A 23,451-nucleotide genomic window follows, 5' to 3' on the forward strand; every position below is an offset into this window, starting at 1 on the left:
CGTTCTCTAAGGCAGGCCTAGAACGTGCAGGGCAGGACCGCCACGTGGCGTGCCCTTGGGCGGCCGCAATGACTGCCCTGGTTGGGGGGTGGGTGGGTGGGGCCACCTGGGCCTACCTCACCTGGTGGCAGATGGACCAGCTGTGGTGTGGCAGCTGTGGTCTGGCAGGAAAGCTATTGCCGAGACCTCAGGGAGGGGGTGAGGGCAACTCCCCACCACCACACCCCTCACCAGCTGGGTTCTGCAGAGGAAGACCAGGGCAGAATGACTCAGTCCCTTGGAGCTCAAAGACCCATGCAGCGACTGCGCTACCACCCGCCGTCCTAGAGGCCTCCCCGGTGCTGGCTCTGGGCTCAGCCTGGGGGCCGGGGCTTATCTTTCTCTCCAGACTTGGCTGTGGCCCCACCTGCTCAGGGTGGGAGCTTGTGGAGGGGGCCCAGCGAGCATGTGGCTCGTTCCAAGAAGGGAGAAGCAGGATGTGTGCCCCAGGCCTTGCCTCTCCCACATCCCTGAGGACCACCCTGCCCTGCCTCACCTGCAGGAGGCCTGTCCCTCACCCCTTCTGCCCACAGCTCCTGTGCCCTCTCCCCGGGTGAGCACAGGCCATGCATCCAGCCCCTCCTGGCAGGGTGGGTGGTGGCCACTGGGCACGGAGTCATAGTGAATCACTTCCTCCAACTCTGCAGAAATGTGTGACCTCTGCCCCAGCACGGCTTCCCCCAGGGCCCAGGCTCCAGAAGTCCCATCTGTCCTGATGTGCCTGGGAAGCCACTCGCCGTGGCAGGGGAGGCTGGCGAGCTCCTCCGGCAGATGGCTGCACCCTGCTAGGCCCCCAGCTTCCCCGTCACAGCACACTGGCCTCAGATTCTGCAGCCTGTGACTGACCCCCAGGCTGTAAGCCTCACAGACTCACACTGAGAGTTTGGACCATTTTGGGGCCACAGCAGGGGAGGACATGAGCTGAGGGACTTCCCTTGGGGTTCATGGGGCTTGTGGAGTGGGGTGTACCTGCTCTGATGCCCCCACCCTAACGCATCTCTCCCCCTGCAGCCTCTTCGAGCACTACTGCTACTCCCGGGGTGGCATGCGCCACAGCTCCTACACCTGCATCTGCGGCAGGTAAGCGGGGCACCCTGGCTCCCCTGGGGGTGACCAGTGGGAGGAGGTAGGGCAGTTAGTAAGTGGGGGGCTCCACCATCCCCCAGCTCAGCCACACTTGCTCACTCACATGCCCACACCAGTGCCCGGCCCAAGCTTGGAAGTTGCTCCTCGCTCCCAAGACTCCAGGAGCTGAGGTGACCTCTGCCTGAAGGACCTGGCACTGGATGAAGGAGGGAGCATGGCTTGCCCACTGCAGAGAGGCTGCTTGGCACCCCCTCCCTCCTGTCCCCAGCTGGTCAGCACAGCAGCTAAGCACAGGAAGGCCACTCCTCCACACGGGCACACATAGAGCGTGTGGGGACCGGGCTGTGAGCTCAGGCTGGGCAGCTTCTGTGTGCAGCAGGGGTGGAGTGTGGAAGGGTCAGTGCAGAAAGCGGTGGCAGTGTGTCTGTGTGTGGGTGTGGCTGCATGGGGACCAGTGCTGCTCTATGTGGGTGTGCATGTCACTGTTGGTGTGCCTGCTCATGGCACATGGTGGCGAGGGGCAGGGCTCTGTGTGGGTGTGTGTGTGCTTGGGTGTGTGCCATCAACACATGGCTGAGTGTGCTTGGAGGCACACATATGGTAGAAATGACCGTGATACGGGATCACTGCCATGCTGTCCAGGCCGTGCACAGCAGCGTGTGTCCCTTTGGGTGTGTCTGTCCCCACATACATCCTGGCTGTGGCCGTGGCCCCCTTGTCTCCTGGGCTCTCCCAGCCAGTCTCGCTGCTTTCTGCCCGGGCTCTGCACCTTGAGTCTGGCCTCTGCCCCGCCAGGATGGAGCCGGGCAGCTCTGCCAGTGTGCATTTCCCTGACACATGAATAATACATGTGAACATCTCAGTCCTTGGAAATGTTCTCCTCTGGTGGATGGAGAGAAAATCATTATTTCTACTTTTATGATTCCCGAGGCTCCTGAGCAGGGCCATAAATATTACACCCAGGTGGGATTTTTTTCCCCCACTTTGGACAGACTTAAGTCCTTTTTTTCTTAAAGGCATCGCTCATTAGAGAAGCCATCTCGGGCAGAGGAGCGAGGAGCCTCTTGGTTTCCTGTCTCTCCAGCCCGGTCAGGATGCCAGGGCAGCTCCAGGACAGCCGGGGCCCTTTCCACAGGCCCTCTCCCCTTTGGCTACCAGGAAAGGAGGGCTTCCGTAGGGCCCTTCTTCAGGCCCAGGAACTGCTGTTTCTCCCTTTTTGCTCTTTTTTAAATTTAAAGACAGGGTCTCCCTCTTTTGCCCAGGCTAGAATGCGGTGGCATGATCATAGCTCACTGCAGCCTCCACTTCCCAGGCTCAGGTGATCCTCCTAGCTCAGCCTCCTGAGTAGCTGGGAATGACAGGTGTGAGCCACCACACCTGGCTAATTTTTTTGCATTTTCTGTAGAGGTGGGATTTCGCCATGTTGCCCAGGCTGGTCTCGAACTCGTGGGTTCAAATGATCCACCCATCTTGACCTCCCAAAGTGCCGGGATGACAGGTGTGAGCCACCACACCCAGCCCATTGCTAAGCTTTACGTGTGCTCCACATGGTGCCCACATCCCAGCCCAGAGGGCAGCTGCCTAACCACGCTTTCAGCCGGGAGGCTCTGCCACAGACTGAGGCTGGTTGCCAGCCATGTGGCTGCGGGGTGACAGGGCCACCATATTCCCCAGCCTCCCCTCTGGCTGTGGACCTGGTCCAGCCATGCTTGGGCTTCTGCTGGAGGTAGGGACAGTACTGCCCATGGGCAGGGGATTGGGCATCCATCCCCTCCTCCAGAGCCTGCTGCATAAGGATGGGCTTTGATCACCCTCCCCTGGCTCTTTGCAGTGGTGAGAACTCAGCCGTGCTGCACTACGGACATGCCGGGGCCCCCAACGACCGAACGATCCAGAATGGGGACATGTGGTAAGTAGGGCCACTGGCCCTGGCTCTGTGTGTGAACAGCCAGGCCAAGGTTGGACTCAACTTCAAGATGGACCAGAAGCCTCCGGGTCCCTGTCCTGAGGGGGCTGACTACAGCAAGTCCCTGGGCTTCTTGGCCCAGACATCTCTGCCAAGGCCATCGGCCTGCGTGGTGCCTTCTCCAGGGCCAAAAGCCTGCACCACCCCAGGGAACACTGAGAGAGAGGGCACAGGAGAGGGGCCCACCACTGATGGTTTCCTGTGGGCCCTGGGATTGTGGGCTCTCTGAGGGTGCCTGAACCATCCCCAGCCTCTGCCCAGGCTGTCCTCTCCATTTAGGGGGCATCACGCTCACATCTTTATGTCTTGGTCTGGAGCTGGGAAGACCCCAGGGAGCCTCCCACGCTCTGAAACCTCCCATCCTGCTGCCGCAGGAGCCCATGGCCTATGCGGCCCTGCATTCAGCAAATCGGCGGTGCTGACCTGCGGCTGTGTGCAGGGCTTTCCTGAGCACGATTTGCTGTGCTCACAGCTCTTCACAGAAGCCATGACAAGGAGATGTGGGCAGGCCCTGCGGCCTCCGCCCCTCGGGTAGGCTCTTCTCTCATTGGAGGACTTGCAGTCCTATCCACAGCCCCTCAGTGTTCAGGACAGAGCAGCTGGGCTGCCCCAGGGTGGGGAAGGGGTATGTGAGTACCTGTAGCCTGGCCCCTGCTTAGTCCCTCCACGTTCTTTGCCTGTCCCCTGCATGTCCAGATGTCAACCAGGGCCAGCCTAGGCAATGCAGAGCCCCTAAGAGCTGCCCCAATCCTGGGACCGTGGCTCTGTCTTGGCCCTGGTCCTGGTCCCACAGAGGCCCTGTCTCGGCCTCCAGACATTTCACCGTAGTCACTGACCAGCAGAGGAGGTGCCTTGTCCCTCCCGGTTCTTTGGTGCCGTTTCTTCTATGGCGGATGCACCTGAACAAGCCTCCCGCAGAGCCCTCTGCCCCCCCAGCAGCGTGGCATGTCCTCTCAGGCCTGCGTCGTGCCTGGCTGGGCTGCCTCCGCCTCCCCATCAAGGAGCCATCCCAATGTGCCAGCTCCTTCAGCAGGAGTTCCTGCGATGGCTGCTTACGGGCTGGACCCCGCCTCGCCCTACGGCAGGTAGTGGTGGGAGCCCATCCCCAAGAATCCCCAGTCATGCCCACTGAAGGACAGGAACATACATGCCCAGACCTACGGACAGACGACCAGCTGCCCAGAGAGCCACCGAACGTTGAGCTGTCAGGGCCGAGTATTTGCGGGAACACATTGAGTCTCGGGGTCCTCCCTGCCCTTGGGCACATGGCCCGCTGAGACTGCCCGGGCTCCCTGCTCACCCAGGTCCATAGCTGATGAGCTGTTCCAGCTCGGGCCATGCTGACAGGAGCCCAGCTCGCCCTTGGGTGGGGCCAGCACATGCCGCAGCAGTAGGGCTGTGTTAGGAACACGGCAGGTTGAGGGGGCAAATGGAGGCAGGCCGGTGGAACTGCTGCCCACTGCACGCTGGGTCTCAGTGGACTCCCTGGCCTGCCCGACAGCACTGGCTCCATGGATCCTGGTTCAGTCTGGCACCACAGTGAGCCCCACAAACGGTGGGGCTGGGTATCCACCATACTTGGGGCTGAGAGGGTCAGAGCAGAGCTCAGCTCTCCTCCTACATGTAGCCTGGGGACCCAAGGTGACCGGGCCCTCCCTCTGCGTCTCTGTGGATTTTTGCACCCGCTTCTCACCCTGATCCTGCAGTGTAGGCACCTCACCCCATGTGTGGGCCAAGGAATTTGGACACAAGGAGGGCACCAGGCCCAGTTGAGGCCAGAGGCACTTAGGGAAGGAATTGGCAAACTCAGACTTGGCTAAGCAGGCGACTAGAGCAGGAGAGGGTGGCAGCTCTGCCCCCATACCATGGACCCACCAGTGGTTCCAGAGACCACCTGGCCTCCTCCTGAAACTTTTCTTTTTAAGACACAGTCTTGCTCTGTCTCCCAGGCTAGAGTGCGGTGGCACAGTCATAGCTCATTGCAGCCTCAACTCCTGAGCTCAAGTGATCCTCCCACCTCAGCCTCCCAAGTAGCTGAGACTATAAGTGCAAGCCACCATGCCCAGCGAATTTTTTTTATTTTAATATTAAAAGACAGGGTCTCACCATGTTGCTCAGGCTGGTCTGGAATTCCTGGGCTTAAGTGATTCTCTTGCCTCATCCTCCCAAAAGTGCAGGGATTACCGATGTGAGCCACAGTGCCCAGCCCTGAAACCTTTTCTGACGCTCTTTAACCCTGTAGCCCATTCTGGCTGGGCCAGGAGGAGAGGACATGGGAACCCAGTCTCAGGGCAGAGGCAGGGACCCAGCCACACCAGTGGGTCCCCACAGTCCAGGGGGCACTTCTAGGTGGCTGGAGAGCCCTGTGCCAGAGCCACGTGGCCATGAGCTTTTCTCCTCTGGGCTCAGCACACCCCAGAGGAAGTGGCTGCTCCTTTATGACCCTCTTTATCTGCCCCAGAGAGGGTCCTCACCCTGTGAGAGGCTAATCCCAGATGCTGTGGCCTCGGCCCTCTGGGACAGCACATGGCACCTGCATCTCCCGGCTGCAGCTGTAAAGGCAGGAGTGATCCGAGGATGTTAATGCCAAGTCCAAATTGGTGATTTGATTTTTCTAGTGCTGACTTTGAAATGTAGCCAGTAGAATAATTATGAGTTTATTGTAGTCAATTTATTATGCAGCATTTAGAACAACATGTTTTGTTGATTACTGCTACTGCCAGATTGCTGGCGGCATTTATAATCCATTGTTGTATTGAAATTGATCTGCCAAGCGCCTACTGCGTTCGGTAAATAATAAATCACTCTGTTATCCCAACATAAAAGCCACGATACTTCATCCTAAGGTATGAAACTAAAGCATGAACCCAGCATAGAATTCCCCCTGAAGCCGAGCGCCTCCCAGAGCAGTGCACCTGCTGCAATGGCCTGCTCTGGGTTTTAGTCCTTTGACTGGGTGAAGATACCCCAGAGATATTTTAGCTTCTAGGAATGGGATTTTGCAGGGAATCAGAGCCGGTCCAGGGCAGCCAGATGATACAGCTATACTGGAGAAGGGTTGGGGGTACTAAGGGGAGGCCAGCCTTTTCCATTCCTCTCTCCACAGTCCCAGATATGAGCACTCCCCCAGCACTCACGCACATGGATACACACACAGGGAGCTGACTGAGGCTGTGCTGTGTGGCAGTGATCACAGGGCAAGCCCCTGCCTCCCTCTCTCGCAGTGGCCACCTAGCACAGCGTGGGCCCTCTTCGAGCAAGAGCGGCAGCCCCGGTGTCCTCACTGAGCTGGGCAGGCCAGGCCCTGATGCCTACTTCCAGCAGCTGCTTCTGCAGCACAGGCTGGAGGTGCGAGCCACAGGCAGAGCTCGGACCAGGCCTGGTTTATTCTCAGACAGCTCCCGTCCCATGGCTGTCCTGTTCTGTGTCTTCAACCCAAAAGTGTCCTCCATGATATGTGCCAAGTGGGGTTTGGGGTTGACTAGGCGCCCCCTCCCACTCCTCCATCCTTTACCCTTCCAGCAGCTTCCCTGGAGCTAGGCTGAGTCCACTGTTGGCCACAGTCATGGCCCAAGAGGGCCTGTGATCCAGACACCCTGGTTTGTCTTTCAGGTCAGGCTTGTCAGCCAAGGACTGAGACAGACATACTGAGGGCCGTCCCTTTCCCCCAGCCAGCCAGCCCCGGGCCCCTTCACACTTCTCTGGGCGGGATCCCGCCCCACCCGCTCGAATGCAGGCAGGGGTGAGGGGTGGGACTTTGTGGTGGCTGCACACCCTCTCGGCCTGGTTCAGAGCCAGGCGGCCCTGTGTGGGGCCTGTAGCCACCAAGCCTCTGGGGTTTTGCTGTTGTTCTCAGATCCTTTTCCTGCTGCGACCCTCGGGTTCACCATGAACCCCATCTCCAAGTCACTGTATCAGAGGGGCCATTCGCTGCTTTTTGTTTTCCTTTTTAAAGCACCCGGGCAGACCTTCAAGAACAGGGTTACAAAAGCGCAGCACGCCTGCTAATTAACTTTCAGCACGGTCACATGGAGCGAAGGCGCCTGAGGTCACTGAGGCCTTTCCTAAGTGGGAAGCCCCAGAAGACCCCTCCCCACTCAGTCCAGCCCCTAGCAGGACTCATCCCCCTGCTCCTCCTGGTCATCTTCTGAGCCCCTGTGTGCTGCCCCTTCCTTCCACAAACAGCCTGGGCTGTGGGCACCAGAGCCACTGCAGGCCAGCACGCTTTGCAGCTGGGGCAGGGGGTGCATGGTCCATGATTCCGGGAAGCAGTGCGCCCAGAGAGGGCCCACCCGTCGCAGCACTCCGGGCCTGAGGCCGCCCCAGGTCCCAGGCAGGCTCACCCCACAGGGCAGAGGTGGAGGGCTCTGGTTGGGAAAGCACCTGGGACACTCCTGCCTCCCTCACTTCTCAGGTGGTATGGGTTGGGGGGCGGGCCTTAACCTACCGTGGGCCCTCGCAGAGTTTCTAGAGCACGTGTCCCAGAATGCCCCAGGCCTTGGTTGCCCCAGTCAGGATGCAGCTGGTGGGCAGTGAGCCGGTCCTTCCAGCACTGGCCAGAAGAGGGCAGCATTGTCTCAGGATGGTAGGCCAGGCCTCACCCCTGCTGGGTCTGATCTTCTGTGTTGCTACTGGGCGTGGGGGGTGGGTGGCCAACCTGACTAGGCGGAGACACCTGTGCCAGCCCTCACACTCAGCAGCCACCAGTGCCCTCTTCCCCTCCTTCCCTGTCTAGATAATGGCGAGCCCTCATCTCTGCAGGCTGTGGGGTGCCCGCTCACCCAGGACCTCAGCAGCCACCTTGGCCTCACATGGGCCCTGTAGCCTGGGATGCGGCGAGCCTACTCACTCCTGCTGTCTATTCAGCCTGCGTCTGTCTGCCACCATCGCGCTGCAGCCCCCACAGGTGGCAAGCTCCTGACGACCCCCTTGCCCTGCTCCACCTGGGGCCTGATACCTTGGTGAGCTCCAGAGTAGTGCTGCCCCCAGGCCTGCTCTCTGCTGCACGGCCCATCCCAGCCCTCCCCCACCGCCTTCCTGTTTCCTCCCAGGGAGGCTTGTTGTCACCAGCCAGCCCTGCCCTGAGCACTCTGCAGTCTTAAAGACATGCTCTTGGGGGCCACAGAATGCCTTCAGGAGGGTCCACACCCACAGGCGTGGCTGTTCCATCCCATCCCAGTTAGCAGCATGCTTTCCATTCTCACCCGTTCTCGTACACGTGGACAGGCCTGGTTATGAGCTGACACCTGCCCATGTGTTTTCAGTTTGTCTCTTGTTTGTGCTTTGTGGCTGCACCCTCAGCTGATGTCATGACCCACAGCTTGAATAGCACTTGTCCAGACGGCCTGGGTGCTCCCAGACATCATGAGACACTGGTCACCAAAAAAAGCAAAATGCAGCATGTGCTGTGCGTGTGACTCTCCCTCCCACCTGCCAAGGCCACTGCCCTGATGCCCGGGCCTCACCCCACTGTGCTTTCCTGGCAGCTGTCCTTGTGTCTCACCCACCTCTCGACAAGACACCCCACAGTGCTCTTCTGGGACCCTGGACCCTCGCTGGTGCCGTGCCTCTGTCCATGTCATGTATAAAACGGCAATGCCAGTTCCCTCCGGACACCCAGGAGGCCCACAGCATGCAACTGCTCCACCGCGTGCACCAGGGATTGCTGGCTCTGGGTACCAGAAGCTGCTGCTGTCGTGGGCTGGTGGCACGGGCAGCTTTCCTGTTTGCCCAGGACCTGGAGGAGTGGCCATCACATGGGAAAGGAGCAGAGATGCCCAGGAAGGCACTGGAGAGAGGTCCCCTTGGTGGGTTAGGCCATGGCACGAGGAGCCTCAAGGACTCCGAGTGGTGGCCTTTGCCCCTGCTGGCCATGCTTGGAGCTTGGCACTCCACGGAAGGCCTGGCTAGGAGCAGGCAGCCAGCCCATGCACCCTGGAGACCACAGCTCGCCGCCGTGTCTGCAGGGGCCGCCCACTGCAGCAGACGAAGGGAAAAGTGACCCGTACGCCTTCCTTTCTGTCTCACACTGAGAAGCAAGGGCTTCCTGTTGCTCAGAAATCCCCCAGCCTGGCCTGGGACACCGACCAGGGCAGCTGCACATCGGAGTCTGAAATGCTCCTGCAGCCCCGAATATGAGCGCGTGTAAAATGTTGGATTGAACAGCTAAGAGCTGTGCCACTACTCAGGAGATTCAAATGAAACTGCAAACCAAGTCCAAAGTGGCTCTCATATAAACACTGCAGCATTTCCCCCAGAAAACTGTTCCCAAGCCTTCTGTCACTGGCCGACCCGTCTTGGAGGCCTTCTGCCTGTGGGCTGGCGGGTCCCTGCAGTGGGGCCCAGGAAGGGTCTGTGTGGGCCAATGGTGGCAGGTAGCCCGGGCCCAGAGCTACCGAGAAGGAGCCAGAAGCAGAGCCCTTAGAACACGTGGGGAGTGAAACGCCAGCAAGTTGCTTGGAGATGCGTCCTGTCTCCCAGATGTCTTGTATTATCACAGACTCACTTGGCCAAAGATGGTAGGGTCCCCAGACAGCCAGGAAGGAGGGATCCTGCGTTCCTGTTCTCGATTGAGCCAACATATGACCGAATTCTCCATTGTCGGTTTGCATTCAGAGGATGGATGAAGTGGACACAGAGGAGCGGGAGGGAGATGATTTATCAAAGCCATGGCTTTCGTCCCTGGATTCCAGAAAAGCTTGCATCTGAATAACTTATGTGTGTAGAAACTCTAGGGGATTTTTTTTTTTTTTTTTTAAGGCAGAAAAAGATAGGGAACTGAGAGGAGCACGAAAATAGACTTCAGCTCCGTATCGGAGCCTCACTGGGCGGGATGGAGCTGGCTGGTTGGGTGTATACTTCCCTCTCCAGAAAGCGGATCATTTTCAAACAAAAAATGCAGTTACAGTCTTCTATAGGCTGGAAGATAAAGTCAGGCTGGCGGACGATATCCAGCCACCCACCATCCCATGTTCTTTCTGCTTTGCTGGCGAGAGTTTGGGGAACTGGGATCTGAGTCTGGTCTGCACTGGAGAACAGTCTTGTTTTTATACTCCTAGATGATTCCATCATTTGGGGTATTCTTGTGGGCTTCCTGGTTTGTTTTGTTTTGTTTTGTTTTGTGTTTTTTTTTTTTTTTTTTTTTTTTTTTTTTTTTTTTTTTTTTTTTTTTGAACAATGCTTCAGTTTCTGCTTTTTCTTTTGTATCAGCACAGTCCGGTAGGACTTTCTGCCCTGGCTGCTGCTGCAGGTCACCTTCTGATTTGGTGCCTCCTAGGAATCCGTGTCCCCCATACTCCGCCCTGTCCTCTCTGCCCAGGCTATTCTTGCATGTTCTAAAACCAACAATCCGCAAACCATTTTTCTTGGTCGACGCTGGGGAACCTGAATGAAAATGCTTAGCTGTCCCCAGGCAAAACTGGGCTATGGTCCATACGGCTCCACTCCCCACTGCTGGCCCCAAGAGGACACAGAGCTACAGCAGTGGGAGGGTCGCATTTTACAGATGGAAAAACTGAGGCCCTGAAGGCTGAGCGTTGCAGCCGGGATCAAAGAACCCATTGCTGGACTCCGAGTTGTTTACCCTCCTGACTCAGGGCTTTCCTGGACCCGTGATCCAAGCCTCAGTTTCCCTTCAGTTTAGAGCTTCCATGTGCCCTGCCCTCCTGGCCAGCCATGGGGAAGCCTAGGCCCTGTGCGGGAGTAAACTTCCAGGGAGTTGTTGGCCCAAGCAGCCCACTGCATCCAGAGATCCTGTGACTTTGACCCACCCTGAAGCTCCCTGTTGTGCAGGCGGGGCTCCTCCCCAGCCCTGAGAGTCACCTGAGGTGCTATCTGGACCTTTCTGCCCTGTTGACACTGCTTATGGTGTTTTGCAATCAGAAAAGACAGGAGATTAAAAAGTGCCCGGCTGGGGACTTTGGATTTCAGCAAAGCGCCCTGGCCATGCATTCAAGTTTTTCCTTTAGAAATCTGCTTCCATGGGGTGGCTGATGCTGCCTGTCCGGCCACGTGGCCCTGCTCCTTGCTCCACATAGGGCCAGGGTCCTCCACTCCCTGGCTCCCTCCCATGGGACAGGACCCCCCACAGGCAGGCACATAGGCAACTTCTGGAATGTTTGTGGAGCGGCTGTGTTTACCGTGAGAGCTGGGATTTGGGTGAAAGGCTCCCATGATGGAAGCCACGGCTGTGCCCCTGGCCTCAGACTTGTCAGGACTCACGTGGCTACAGATGGACCCCATGGGAAGCCCAGGGTGGAGCTAAAGAGGGGCGGCTGCACTTGGCCCTCCTGGCTCTGGTTCTGGACCCTGCAGCCGTGGTGGGCTCTGGTCCTAGGGCTGGACCAGCTTCCCCGAGCCAGGGTCGTCACCATCAGCATCATGACTTGGCCATGATCTGTGAAGGGGCTGGTGGACCTGAGGGTTCTGCTCTGTGTCTGCTGCCTGCAGCCTCCTGAGGTGCCTAGGTGGGAAGGGATGGAAAGGGGCACCACCTGTGCCCCTCAGCCCCTCAGCCAGACCCAGCCTTGTCCACCTGGGCTGCTTCCGGGAAGTCCTGGGAGGCAGGTTTGGATCCAGCAGCCTTTCCCACATCTTGTCCCTTACACACCACAGGATGAGTGGGAGGCTGCTTCTCTGCCGTTGCCCAGAGAGGGCCCCGAGGTCCTCTGCACAGCAAGGACAGGCCCTACTCCTCCCGGGCCCTGCTATACCAAGGGTCCCTCTGACGGGGCATCCAGAGGGCAGCCCCAGCCACCGTCCTCCTGCCTCAGCAGGCCTCCTGTCATCTATCCCACGCCATCTGTCCCATGCCGTCCTGCCTCTCTGCTGGCCCCCAGGCCCCTCCCATCCTGGACAGCCAGCACCTCTGCCCCATTCTTCATGCCCCTGCCTGCATCCTGCTGGTCTCTGCGGCCGCCGGAGGGTGCCAGGGTGCAGGTGGACAGGGTGAGGGGCCCACCTGGCTTCCAGGGGCGTGTGGCCAGCAGGCCCTGGGAAAGCCTTGCTGGACATGAGGCTGTCTGTCACTTCCTCCCTCCCCTCCCCTTGGGCCCTGGCAGAATATGTCTGTCCCACCCCGTTGGGTAGAGGGGTAGTATCAGGCACACCCCTCCAGCTAGGGGGCCCCAGAGCTGCAGCAGAGCTAGAGGCCCTAGCTGCCGACTGAGATTCCACCCAATGTTCTGGGTCCCAGAAGAAGCAGGTGGTGCAATTCAGGCCCCGAGTTCCAGCCCGTGCATCCCACCAGGGGCCCCTGCCCAGCCCCCTCCTCTTCTTCACACAAGCACGGCCTCAGCCTGTGCTCTTTGCCAGGTGCAGGGAGACCCTGGGAGGGCCTGTTGGGGTGCCAGGTGGAGGCCAGGCAGTGGGCGGGGTCCTGGGGCATCTCTGCCTCCTTAGTTCTCCAAGCAAGTCTCCACGGCTGAGCTCTCAGAGGCCAGGCCACAGGGGCAGGGGTCATCTGCATAGGACAGCCCCACTCCCCTCAGCCTTCCCTGCCCAGGCTGAGCCCTGAACTCCTTTTTCCCTGGAAGACACAGGTCTTCCAGGATGGCTTCACGTTTCTTTACTGCCCACACACCCATGGGAGACGCCAGGTGGCAGTTCCCCACACCAGTCTCATTGTGAGGGGGAGTAGCTGCATCCAGGACCCAGGCCAGCTGCCCTCGAGTCCAGGGCAGGCAGGGAGCGGGAAGGGTAAGAGGGGTGGTGGCGCCCCAGTACTCACCTGCCCTGCCCTCCTATCTCCGCAGCCTGTTCGACATGGGCGGTGAGTATTACTGCTTCGCTTCCGACATCACCTGCTCCTTTCCCGCCAACGGCAAGTTCACTGCAGACCAGAAGGCTGTCTACGAGGCAGTACTGCGGAGCTCCCGCGCCGTCATGGGTGCCATGAAGCCAGGTGAGCAGCGGGGCGGTGCGGGGAGGCACACCTAGCGTGGTGTTGGGGGCGCTGCTGTGTGGCAGGTGCCTGCAGGAACTGGGCCTGCGTGAAGTGACTTGAATCTCTCCATGCTCCGGATGCTTAGTCCCTGAGTTTCCAGTGGTCTCTCCTAGGAAATAGGGCTGACCACCAGGCAGGGACAGACAGAACCGGGAATTGGGGACTCAGGCCAAGGCCCCCCCACCTGGTGGCCTCCACCTGCACATCTCCACTGGCCGCCAGCACACCAGCCTGTCTCCTGCTTTGTCCTTAAGCAGTGTCTACTCCAGAGAGGGCTCAGCCCACTTTGGACGCAGGCATGGGGTCAGAGCAGGTTCAAGTCCCGCCCAGCGCTCTGTGGTCTTGGGTGGAAAGCCCTCCTCTGGGTGGCTGTTTCCACGTCTGTAAATGGGGAGGCAGCGACTGACTCGTGGAGACTGAGTTAAACTGTGTAAAGCACCTGCAAGGCCGCCTGGCCTGTGGCACTGCCCTGCAGGGGTCACAGTCACTACCGTGATGGCCATGTTGAGGCCAGGGTGGGCCTGGTGTTTCTCTCTCCTATCGGCCAGCATAGGCCAACCTGTCATGTCCCCACCCCTCCAACCCTGGGCAGCCTGCACAGGCCCCACTGCTACCCCTTGACCTCCCACTGCTACCCCTTGACCTCCCACTGCGTGCCATTGATGCCATTGATGTCTGGCAGGGCGGGCAGAGGAGGTCCCCTGGAGGGAAGCCAGCATCCTCCCAACAAGGCCAGCTTTCAGGAGTCCCCCTGGGCACCTTCCGCTGTCACCATCCCACTCAGCCAGGCTCCTTCCGAGTGACTCCTGGGTCCTCCATAGCCCTGGCAGGGGCGGAGTCCAGCACCCACAGGATCAAACCCTAGCTCTCTGCTCTGCAACAATAGAAACCGTTTCCCAGCAGTGATGGGAGGTCCTGGCTTGTCACCTTTGCCCGGAGGAGAGAATTGAGGGATGTGGTCTTGTCATGTTCTTGCTTCAAGTCTTTCAGGGCTTCAACACAGCCCCCCTGCTGTAGTCCTTAGATTCCCCAGAACCTGGGCAGGTTCCTATGGGCCCACCATGTGCTGGCCACCCCCTAGGCCTGGCCCTCTGCAGACACATGGCTCCCACGACTCTGACTGAGATCTGTTTGGCAGCTGCCAGGCTCCAGCCTACAGTGCAGAGGGGCTTTCTCCGCCCACACCGGCCCAGGCACAGCTGGCCCCCCAAGGCACTCAGGCTCTGCATCTTTGGTTATAATCTACAGAACAGTCCGCAGCCAGTTTGGTCATTTGGTGCTGCCACAAATTCACAGGGGTGGAAAATCAGGACAGAGCTGGGGCCAGGGCCGCAGCAGCATAGGACAATGGCCCTGCACTCACAGCTGGATCGTCTGGCCAGGGCCCGCCTCAGCACACAGGCTCCAGCCACCTTCTGCAGCCTGGAGTCTCTCCATCTGGGTCATGGTCAGAGATCACCTCATGTTGGCCAAACCCAGGTCGTAGTCCAGCCCCTCAGCTTGCCCCCACCCTCATCCACTGCCTCCCACCCACAGCTATACAGACCTCCAGAGAGACAGGCAGGCCCCTGTGTAGGGGAGCTCAGGTGTCCTTCAGGAGCCACGTGGGCTCAACACAGCCAGAGGGGACAGCCCAGTAGAGCAAAGCTGCAGAGTCCAGGATGCAGGCCCCAGACCCAGAGTGCCCTGAGCCCAGCCCCAGCTCTGCTGCCTGCTGGCCAGGTACCTTACTTAAGCCCCAAACAGACCAAGGATAGACCCCTGCTCTCCTAAAGCAGAGTCCAGTGGGCCTGGCCAGCTCTAGGCTGTGGCATCTGGTTAGACATGGAGTGCCCTCTGTTAAGGACCCACAGAGAGCTGGCAGCTGCCCAGTGTGCCCTCAGTGTTCAAGGAAAAAGGAGGAAAGAAAGATCTGGAGCCTCCAGAATGTGGCCTCAGAACTCAATGGCTTGGCAATCGACTAAACAGTCCCTACGGCCCCACAGCCCATTGCTGGGATGAGTTGCAGCCTCGATCACTGGCCCAAGTATTGCTTCAGAGGGCCCCCCAGCCACCGTTGCTTTCAGAGGAGGCAGACTGTGGGCAAGCCTTTCCAGATGGTGTCCAGTCCAGCCTAGAGAGCCCCGCCAGAGGCTGAGGAGCCACAGAGAGACGCTGGGGGCAGTGCCAGGCCCCAGCCCCACACCCTCACCCAACTCAGCAGCCCCAAGTCTGTCCAGAAAGTCGCCAGGCCTGTGGGCAAGTCCCCAAGCCCCACGTGGCACTGAGAAAGGCCTGAGCTGGGTCTCCCGTCCTGTGATGCTGCCTGGTTCATGCTGACTCTTGGGGCAGGCACAGGCCTCAGGCCTGGCAGGGGTGTCTGGGGCCACCATGCCAAGCCCAGCTAGGCTCGTCACAGACCATGGGAGGCAGGTCCTCGCCCAGCCCCACTCCCGCCCACCACTGGGCTTCACTGCCCAGACCCAGCCTAGGGGGTCTGGAGGATCCCTGTGTAAGGGAATGGAGCAGATCCCCAGCAGGCCCCCGCACACCTACCACCCGCACTGAGCTGTGTGACACTGTGTGATCCAGATGGAGTCCAAGGGCAGAGTTGGACTCCATCTGGATCACACACAGTGAAGGCCCGTGGGGCAGGTCACCTCCCATAGCATCAAGGAGGCCATGACCAGGTCAGCCCCCTGCCCTGTCCCAGTGGAAATGCCCTGGGTTTGTGGGTTCAATTCCTGGGCCAAGATAAACACCCCACCGAGACTGCCCGACTGCATCCTGTGACCTTCCAGGGAGAGTAAATAAAGCAGGAAACCCCATAGCTAAGCCCAAAGGAGAGGCAGGAAAGAATGATCAGGACCCTGGGGAGTTGAGGAATGCAGGCCTTGGCCCCCTGATCCTAGGGCTGGAGGGGGAGCATTCCTCACTGTCACTCACAGTCAGTGAGGAAGGAGGCTGCGACCGGAACACTACCCTGCTGCTGGGAGTCCACAGGCGGGTGGCAGGCCAGGCCCGGCAGCTGCAGGACCTCGGGGAGTGCCATGCACGGGAGGCTGGATGGGATGCAAGCTCAGCGCGGCTCCTGTGTTGGGACAGGCTGCTCACCCCATGCAGACCCTTGCATGCATGGTGAGGGGAACGGGGAAGCACTGCTAGGACGGATGGGTGAGCCCGGCAGGGTGGTCCTGAGCCAGGGTCTGCATTGGCACGGCCACAGCAGGAAGGCTGTACCTAGAAGCAGCACAGCTGTCCCCGTCCCATAGGCTCAGTCCCTGCGGCCACCTTGAAGCTCCAGAGGACCCCAGCACTGAGGGCCCCACACCCTCTGCCTGTAAGCCTTGCCTCCCAGCCCCCACCCAGCTCCCTCTCCTCCTCGCCCACCTGCCCTTCTTGGCCTCCCCGCCTTCCTCTTCTTTTTCCCGTGCTCACCCAGGAGCCTCCTGTGCCCCTGTCACTGGGGGCCCAGCCCCTATCAACCTGGAACAGCAGTGGTGGCCCATGATTGTGTTTCGTCCCCACTCCTGGCTCTGTCCCTGCCCTCAGGGTCCTGGCCACTTGTGACTGACGGGGTGCTGCTGATGTGAGGTCAGAGGAGGGGAAAGAAGTGGCAGGAAGTGTCCCCGCCTCCAAAACAGGCCTGACGGGGCGAGAGGGGGCACTGAGGCGTGGGGTGACCAGGTGGCTGGCAGGGACCCAGCAGCACCGGCCCCGGCCCACCTGGCATGTGTCTCCTGTGGCCCCGTGGTCAGTGGCACCTCTGCCAGCTTTGCTCCCCTCCCAGCCAGCGCCAGGGGCTGGGGCCAGCCGCTAGACTTCTGGTCAGGCCTCATCCTCCGAGACGGCATGGAGTGCAGGGCTCAGGCAGACAGGCATGGCAGCCATGTGCCACCCCAGCCACAGATACCCTCTGCGGCAGGTGCCAGGACGGGGAGGGCTGTCTTCAGTGTGGGCACCATGTCCACCCCTCCTGCCGGCCGCAACGGTGAGCCAGTTCCCTGGCCTCTTCTTACTCCTTGGGGCACTCTGCCAGGGTGTGGGGGAGGAGACTCAAGGAGCAGCCTGGGCCAACACAGCACCCTGCTTTCGCACAGGGTGAGCGGATCCCCAGAGGTTCTGGCAGCAGACTGGGTTCTACCCACATCCCATGCAGGGTGGGGTGAGTTGGAAGTCCTCAGCCCCATGTCAGCTCAGCCAGCCCTTAGGGCCTGCCCTGGGACCCCGGCCAGAGCCTGCTGTCCTGCACCCCCAGAGCCTGGCTCACTCCCATCCATCCTGAGGGCCATGTTCCGCAGATGAAGCGCGCTCTTTGTCTGGAAGCGGCTCTGAGGACGCTGCCTTTGTAGCTGGGTCAGGCCGGAGCCCCTGGGGCTGTCACACTCCGGGTAGGAGGCCTCAGGGCTGTGATGGATGCTTTGAGACTCCAAGGAGCTGGCCTGGGCCCTAGGCCCAGCAGGAGCGGGTGCTGCCTGAGGAGACCAAGTGGACTCAGAAGACCACCCAGGGGCCACTCTGGCCACACTTGGGGACTGGGCAGCGGGAACAGCGGGGCTTGTTCCTCTGAGCCCTGCCATTTCACGGGGCCATGATGGGACACTAACCTAGAGGCTGCCCTGCCCGTTCTAGGGTCTGAGTACACAGAGGAGCAGGGGATGGGGCACAACACAGGCTGCAAGAGAGCCATGAGGGAGGCTGGGGCTCCCCTCATTCCAGGAGTTTACCAAAGCACCTGCTGCGTGCCAGGCAGACAGCAGGGTACGGGCACCGCCCTTGCAAGGCCCAGAGGTCATAACCAGACCCAGCTGTGCTGTGTGTGCCATGAACTCTCAAAGCACAGGAAGGGGCAATCAGAGAGGGCTTCCTGGAGGAGGAGCCTCAACACAGAGGCCCACAGGAGGAATGGGAGCACATCTGGGAAAAGGGGCTCGGAGGAGGTGGCCCCAGCTAAGGAAACAGCAGGTGGGGAGGGCCAGTTCTTGGGACCCATGGCCTTGGTCCAGCTGCCCCTCCCAGGAGTGGGTGAGGGAGAGACTGGAGACCAGGCCAGGCTGAGAACCTGGGCTTCGAATGGGGCTGTTTGCCCCATTCATTCTAAAGAGATGGCCCAGGCATCCGAGGGTTGTGCAGCGGAGGAGGGAGCTGGGCAGACTCCAGGAGGGGTGGGGCAGGTGCAAGGGTGCTCTGGAAAGCCAGAATGAGGTTTGGCGCTTGCTAGGGGTTAGGGCATGCAGGGCAGCTGCTGCCCAGCTTCTGCTGTGTGATTACCAGTGTGGCATCTAGCTATAGGTTGGCTAGGGGCTGGGGGTGCCTTCCAGCCTGGACTAGAGAGCTTGACGGTATCGCCAGGCTGCTAGGGTGGGAGGAGCCTGAGAGGGCCCAGGCTGGCAAGTTGTGCCCACCCCACCAGCCTAGTGCAGGGACAGTGACCCTCACACACTCCAGGGGCCCCCGCCCAGGCCATGGGTGTTGTAACCACCATCCGGGCCAGACGCTGGGGCCAAGTTGCTGGAGGTTGAATCACTGTCACAACCCTAACCACACACAGGCAGAAACTCCCCGCTCCCGGCCAAGAGAGTTGTGTGCAAGGCCTTCCCCGAGGGTGCACAGGCGAGGAAGACCAGCGGCGCCGAGGGGACCCCCGGGCCGGCACGTCCGGGTGGCGCCGGGCCTCCCCCCGGGAAGGGTCACCACGGAGCATGATTTATACCTGATTCCCGCCCTCTGTGGAGGCTGGGCCAAGAACACAGCCCACTACTGAAGTTAGCCTGGTTGGAAGGCTGGCTGCATTTCCCGGGGCTCCTCTTTGGTGACCAGAGAAGGGCCCGTCCAAGAGGAAGCAGTTGAGCTGGGCTTGGGGCACAAGCCACGCACAAGAGGCCTCCCAGCACCACATGCCAACTTTGCAGGCTGTTGGGGGACCTGAGGGGCACTCACTTTATGCCGGGCCCAGTGGTGCCCTCGGGAGACCCCCACCCTCGAAGTGAGACATGAGAAGCAAACGAGCAGATCCGTCCAGGGGACTGCTGCAGGCTGGATGGACGGTGCAAGGAGAAATCACCAGGCCTGGGACAGCAAGGCAGGAAGGTCTCCCCTGAGAGGGGACAGCTTTTATGCAGAGATCCCTCGGATGAGGCATCACAGGCCAAGGCCTGGCACAGGCCACAGCAAAGGGCCTGAGGTAAAAAGGCCTGTGTGCCTTAAGGTGGCCTCGTCTCTGGAGGATGCGGCAGCAGGGAGGAAGGGCAAGGTGGGCCGGGGTTGTCGGGGCTGGGGTCTCAGAAGAGCAGCAGCAGAGGCTGGGCAGGCTTGGCGCATACCCTAGGAACAAATGAACATCAAAGTGTGGAACCAGGGCTGGCTGGTCATGCACAATGGAGGAATGGTGTCCGGGGTGCTGTCCCCAGCCCCCAGGTGACAGAGGCTCACAGAGGTGGGGGAGCAGCCAAGTGGGCTCCAGTTACTCAGGTCTCCTTTTCCGGGATGCTGTGCCCTTCAGAAAAGCCAGGGGTGCAGGGTGGGCCAGCCAGGGGTGTGTGTGCGCCCAGGGCTGCCCTAGACACAGGGCAGTGGCAACCAGAGTTGCCCCAGGCCTGCCCGGGCTCTCCCCCATGCCAGACCCCAGGATGGCTGCCCCCACCTCAGCCCCTTGGAGGCTGGGGCAGGGAGCTGGGCTCTGAGGAGGATCCCCGCTCTGTGGGGGGGGGTGGGGGCAGGTCTGATCGTCTCCACCCCTGCCACCCTTAGGCCACAGCCATGGCTGAGGCGCTGCACTGTGAATGGCAGGCAACAGCCCTACTGCCTGCCCAAAGCCGTGTGCCCCCAGCCCGCCTGATACCCAGCACCAGGGTGGCCAACTCTGGCACTAAAGGGGTCCCAACATGAGGGACTTGTGCCCAGTGAGTGTCGGGGGTGATGGCCTGTGTCCCGGTGTGGACTTTCATCCCTGTCCGCCAGCTGAACCCATCATCTGCCCTCCGCCAACCACAGAGGTTCAGAATCCTGCCTCTCACAGCCCAGCCCTCGCCAGCTCAGGGTCTCCTGGGCCCCTCCCACAGCAGCGATCGGCAGTGATGGGCCATGCAGGGCAGGCTCTGGCTCTGCGCCAAGGCAGGGCCTGGCAGGGAGGCCCTTAGGAGCCAAGGTCACTCCGCCTGGTGGGGCTGGACCTCACCAGGAGGTGCCGCAGGGAATTGCCGGGTGCCCTCTCCAGCCAGTGAGCTGTGTGTTGATCAAGGCCCCCTGCCACGTGCCTGGCCAGAGTGTCCTGGGGCCCCAGCCTCTGCCAGAACATGGCCTGCCCAAACCCAGCCCCCATGGGGTCAGGGCAGGAGGCCTCACCTGCCTCGGGTCCTTGTCTGGTGCTCAGGCCAAGTCCAGCAGTGGAAGCTGCCATGAGGAGAGGCTGATGCTGGGATTCCACAGAGTCCGGGGGTGGGACGGGCACACCCTTGGGCTGCTGAGACTCTACGTGGGGGGCTCTCCAAGGGCCTCCTTCCTAGGGGCCATGCTCCAGAGCCTGTGTGGCCCCCAAAGCTCTGTGCTTAGGAAGTTCTCTCCATGGTGGCCTTCGCCCCACTAACATGCGGCAGAGATGAGTTGGATTCGAAGCTGGGGCTTGGACATCTGGGCTCCCCTGGAGATGGTGCCGCTGATGTTGGCAGGCGGGGCCCCAGACCCCTGCCAGCCAGCTCATGGGGCCGTGCCAGCCACACCTTCTCCCCAGAAACCTTTGCTCCTTGCAGCAGCTCCGGGGTGACTCTTCCCCATTCTGGGATGTGCAAGGACCCCTCTTTTCAGCCACGGGCTTCCCCGCTGTGCCACAGCAGCAAAGCCCCATCGGAGCTCTGAGCCAGGGTTTGGGCCTGAGCCTCAGGGCCAGGGCCCACGGAGTCTCCCAGTGTCTGCTATTGGGGGAGACGTGCGCATTTCTCCTCCTGGTGCCCAGGGATTTGGCTGGGTTCCCCTGGGCCCAGAAGCACAGGCTGTTCAGAGTGGACACGCCATGGGCTACAAAGTAGACCCAGGCTGGGCCCCTGGCCACAGGTGACAGGAACCTGTCCCTAGGGGCAGAATGGAGGCACAAGAAGGGTCCTGAGGGCCAGAGCTTTTGCTGGGAAAGCTCAGCACGGGGGGCCACCCTAGTCCTTGTCCCCCTGGGCCCCCGGTGTGGTGCCCTTGCCCCTTACCCCCCCCTTCAGGCCCTCCCACCACAGCCAGTGTGAGGGCTTCATGTCTCCCAGCCCCTGGCCCTGTGGTGTTGGCTGCTGGGCTCTGTGGCTCACGGCAGCTCCCTCTGGCCCGCAGGTGTCTGGTGGCCCAACATGCACCGCCTGGCAGACCGCATCCACCTGGAGGAGCTGGCCCACATGGGCATCCTGAGCGGCAGCGTGGACGCCATGGTCCAGGCCCACCTGGGGGCCGTGTTTATGCCTCACGGGCTCGGCCACTTCCTGGGCATTGATGTGCACGACGTGGGAGGCTACCCAGAGGTCAGTCAGTGTGGACGTGGCAGGCAGAGTGGCTTGCCCATCAGCTGCCGCTGAGCCTGGCCCCTGGGGCAGGGTGGGACTCTAGGAGGCAGCAGGGGTGTATTGCGATAGCAGTGATGGGCCCCCTGGCTCCCTGTGGTACACGGAGGGCATGAGAGGGGGCGATCAGGGCCCTGGCCAAGGCAGGGATGCATCCATGAGTGTTCCACAGACCTGGACATAAAAGTGGTGCTGTCTGCACTCTGAGCCCTGGTGTCACCTGCCCAGAAGGTGGCACACAGTCAGGATACGGTGCATGGGGCCCCATGGGACAGTGGTGCCAAGGATGGGTCTTTGTGATGGAACTGTGTGGCACCCCTCACGTCCAGCCGCCTCTGGCTTCATTTAGACTTGGGGAGTTGATGAGGCTCCACCCACTGGTGACTCGCCCTGGCCCCTCACAAGCCCAGAGCAGCCCTGCTCTGCTGCTGGTTCGCCCTCTGCCTCCCAGGCCCCTGGGCCACACACCTGTGACCCTGCAGCCTCCTCATCCCCAGGCATTCTGGGGACCCTTGGCAGATAAGGGAGGCTGGGGGCCATCTCCAGACAAGGCTCCCCCAGCCCTCAGAGGACCACTCAGAGGGCACGTGAGGCTTGGGGAGGCCCAACCGGGCAGGTGGCTATGGCCTCTCAGCTGGGCGGGCGGGGCGCGCCCGTCCCTGCCCTTGGCCAGCTGCCCAATGCAGGGGGCTGATTGTGCAACCGTGCACGCCCTGGGGCCCCCCAGCCGGTTAGCCAAGACAAGGCTCGGCCTCTTGGCTGCAGGGTGTTTTGAAAGCACTAAGAATGATTTTTTGGCAGGGTGGGGGCGGTGGGGGGAATTGCTTAAGAGAAGCATTATTATTCAATTATTTTTTTCCTCAAGTGTAAACAGTTAAATTTGGAGAAACAAAATCAGTTTTAATTTCCTAATGTCTATTCATCCCATTGTGCGCAGGGAGCCAAGAGCTGGGCCTTCCAGACATTGTTAGCTGAGGTTCGTTATTCATTAGTCGCCAAAGCGCTTTTTTTCCACCAGCAAAAATTGGCAGCAAACTGTTTTCATCTTTTCCAGTAAGCACCTCTTTGTGCTCAGAGTCTATTCTTCTGACAGATAAACATTGTGGAAAAAATATGGCTTTTCCTATAAAAGTCATTTGTTTTATTTCAGGCCTGCAGATACATCTGGGGCTCCTCTGCTTGGAGCCCAGTAAAAGTTATGGCCTTGTCAAGCCCTGTGCCCAGAGGCGGGCATGGGCACGGTGAGGGCAGGACCCCTCCCCACCCTTGAAGGCTGCACTTTCTGGACCACAGGGGCTCCTGCCCTCCCTACACGCCCAGCCCCTCCGCTTCTCTTATGACCGCGCCTGCACCCTGTTCTCAGCAGGTCTCCAGGGCAGGCCCCTAGAGCCAGCACCCTGAAGGGGCTACTGCATCGCTGGGCTGAGGCAGGCCTTGCCCCTGTGTCCGCCGCGGATCCCTTCTAATCTTCCCCCACCCCCAGCTTCAGTGGTGGACCTCAAGATTTCAGAGGGGAGGAAAGTTCGTTTCCCTGGCGAAACGAACCTGTCCCCCAACCGTGTAGCGGTCAGGGGTGGGCCCATGGGGATAGAGGGGTGACTGGGAGGAAGGAAACCTGACGTTGGCAGGCCCTTGCTTCCCCCAGACCCCTGGCTTCGACCGCCATGGGGTGGAGAGACAGGGACGGGCACTTCAGGAGTAGCATGAAGGAGAGGGATGGGCGGCGGTGGGGTGGGGGTGCCTAGCACAAGCTTTGAATGACAGGGACGAGAAGGTCCTGGAGCAGAGACCCTGGGACCCCCAGCAGCTTCTGGGCAGGAGACAGGCCTCAGCTGAGTCCACATGCACCTCTCACTTGCGCAGAGGGAATGTCACTCCATACGGTTCCTCAGCCACGGGGCATC

The 23,451-nt window shown here is 60.5% G+C and overlaps 1 protein-coding gene across 1 annotated transcript in view; it reads left to right on the plus strand.

Moving 5' to 3' along the window:
* The window catches only part of PEPD (peptidase D), a 142,214-nt gene that overhangs the window by 116,400 nt on the left and 2,363 nt on the right, over positions 1–23,451 (plus strand). The window contains exons 10-13 of the mRNA XM_017855047.1: positions 1,051–1,119; positions 2,957–3,034; positions 12,844–12,992; positions 21,324–21,508. Of these exons, the coding sequence (XP_017710536.1) occupies positions 1,051–1,119; positions 2,957–3,034; positions 12,844–12,992; positions 21,324–21,508 (481 nt within the window). The remainder of the gene's footprint in view (positions 1–1,050; positions 1,120–2,956; positions 3,035–12,843; positions 12,993–21,323; positions 21,509–23,451) is intronic.

This window comes from Rhinopithecus bieti, unplaced genomic scaffold (assembly GCF_001698545.2).
Source record: "Rhinopithecus bieti isolate Rb0 unplaced genomic scaffold, ASM169854v2 scaffold_39998, whole genome shotgun sequence".
In the NCBI taxonomy this organism is placed as follows: Eukaryota; Metazoa; Chordata; class Mammalia; order Primates; family Cercopithecidae; genus Rhinopithecus; species Rhinopithecus bieti.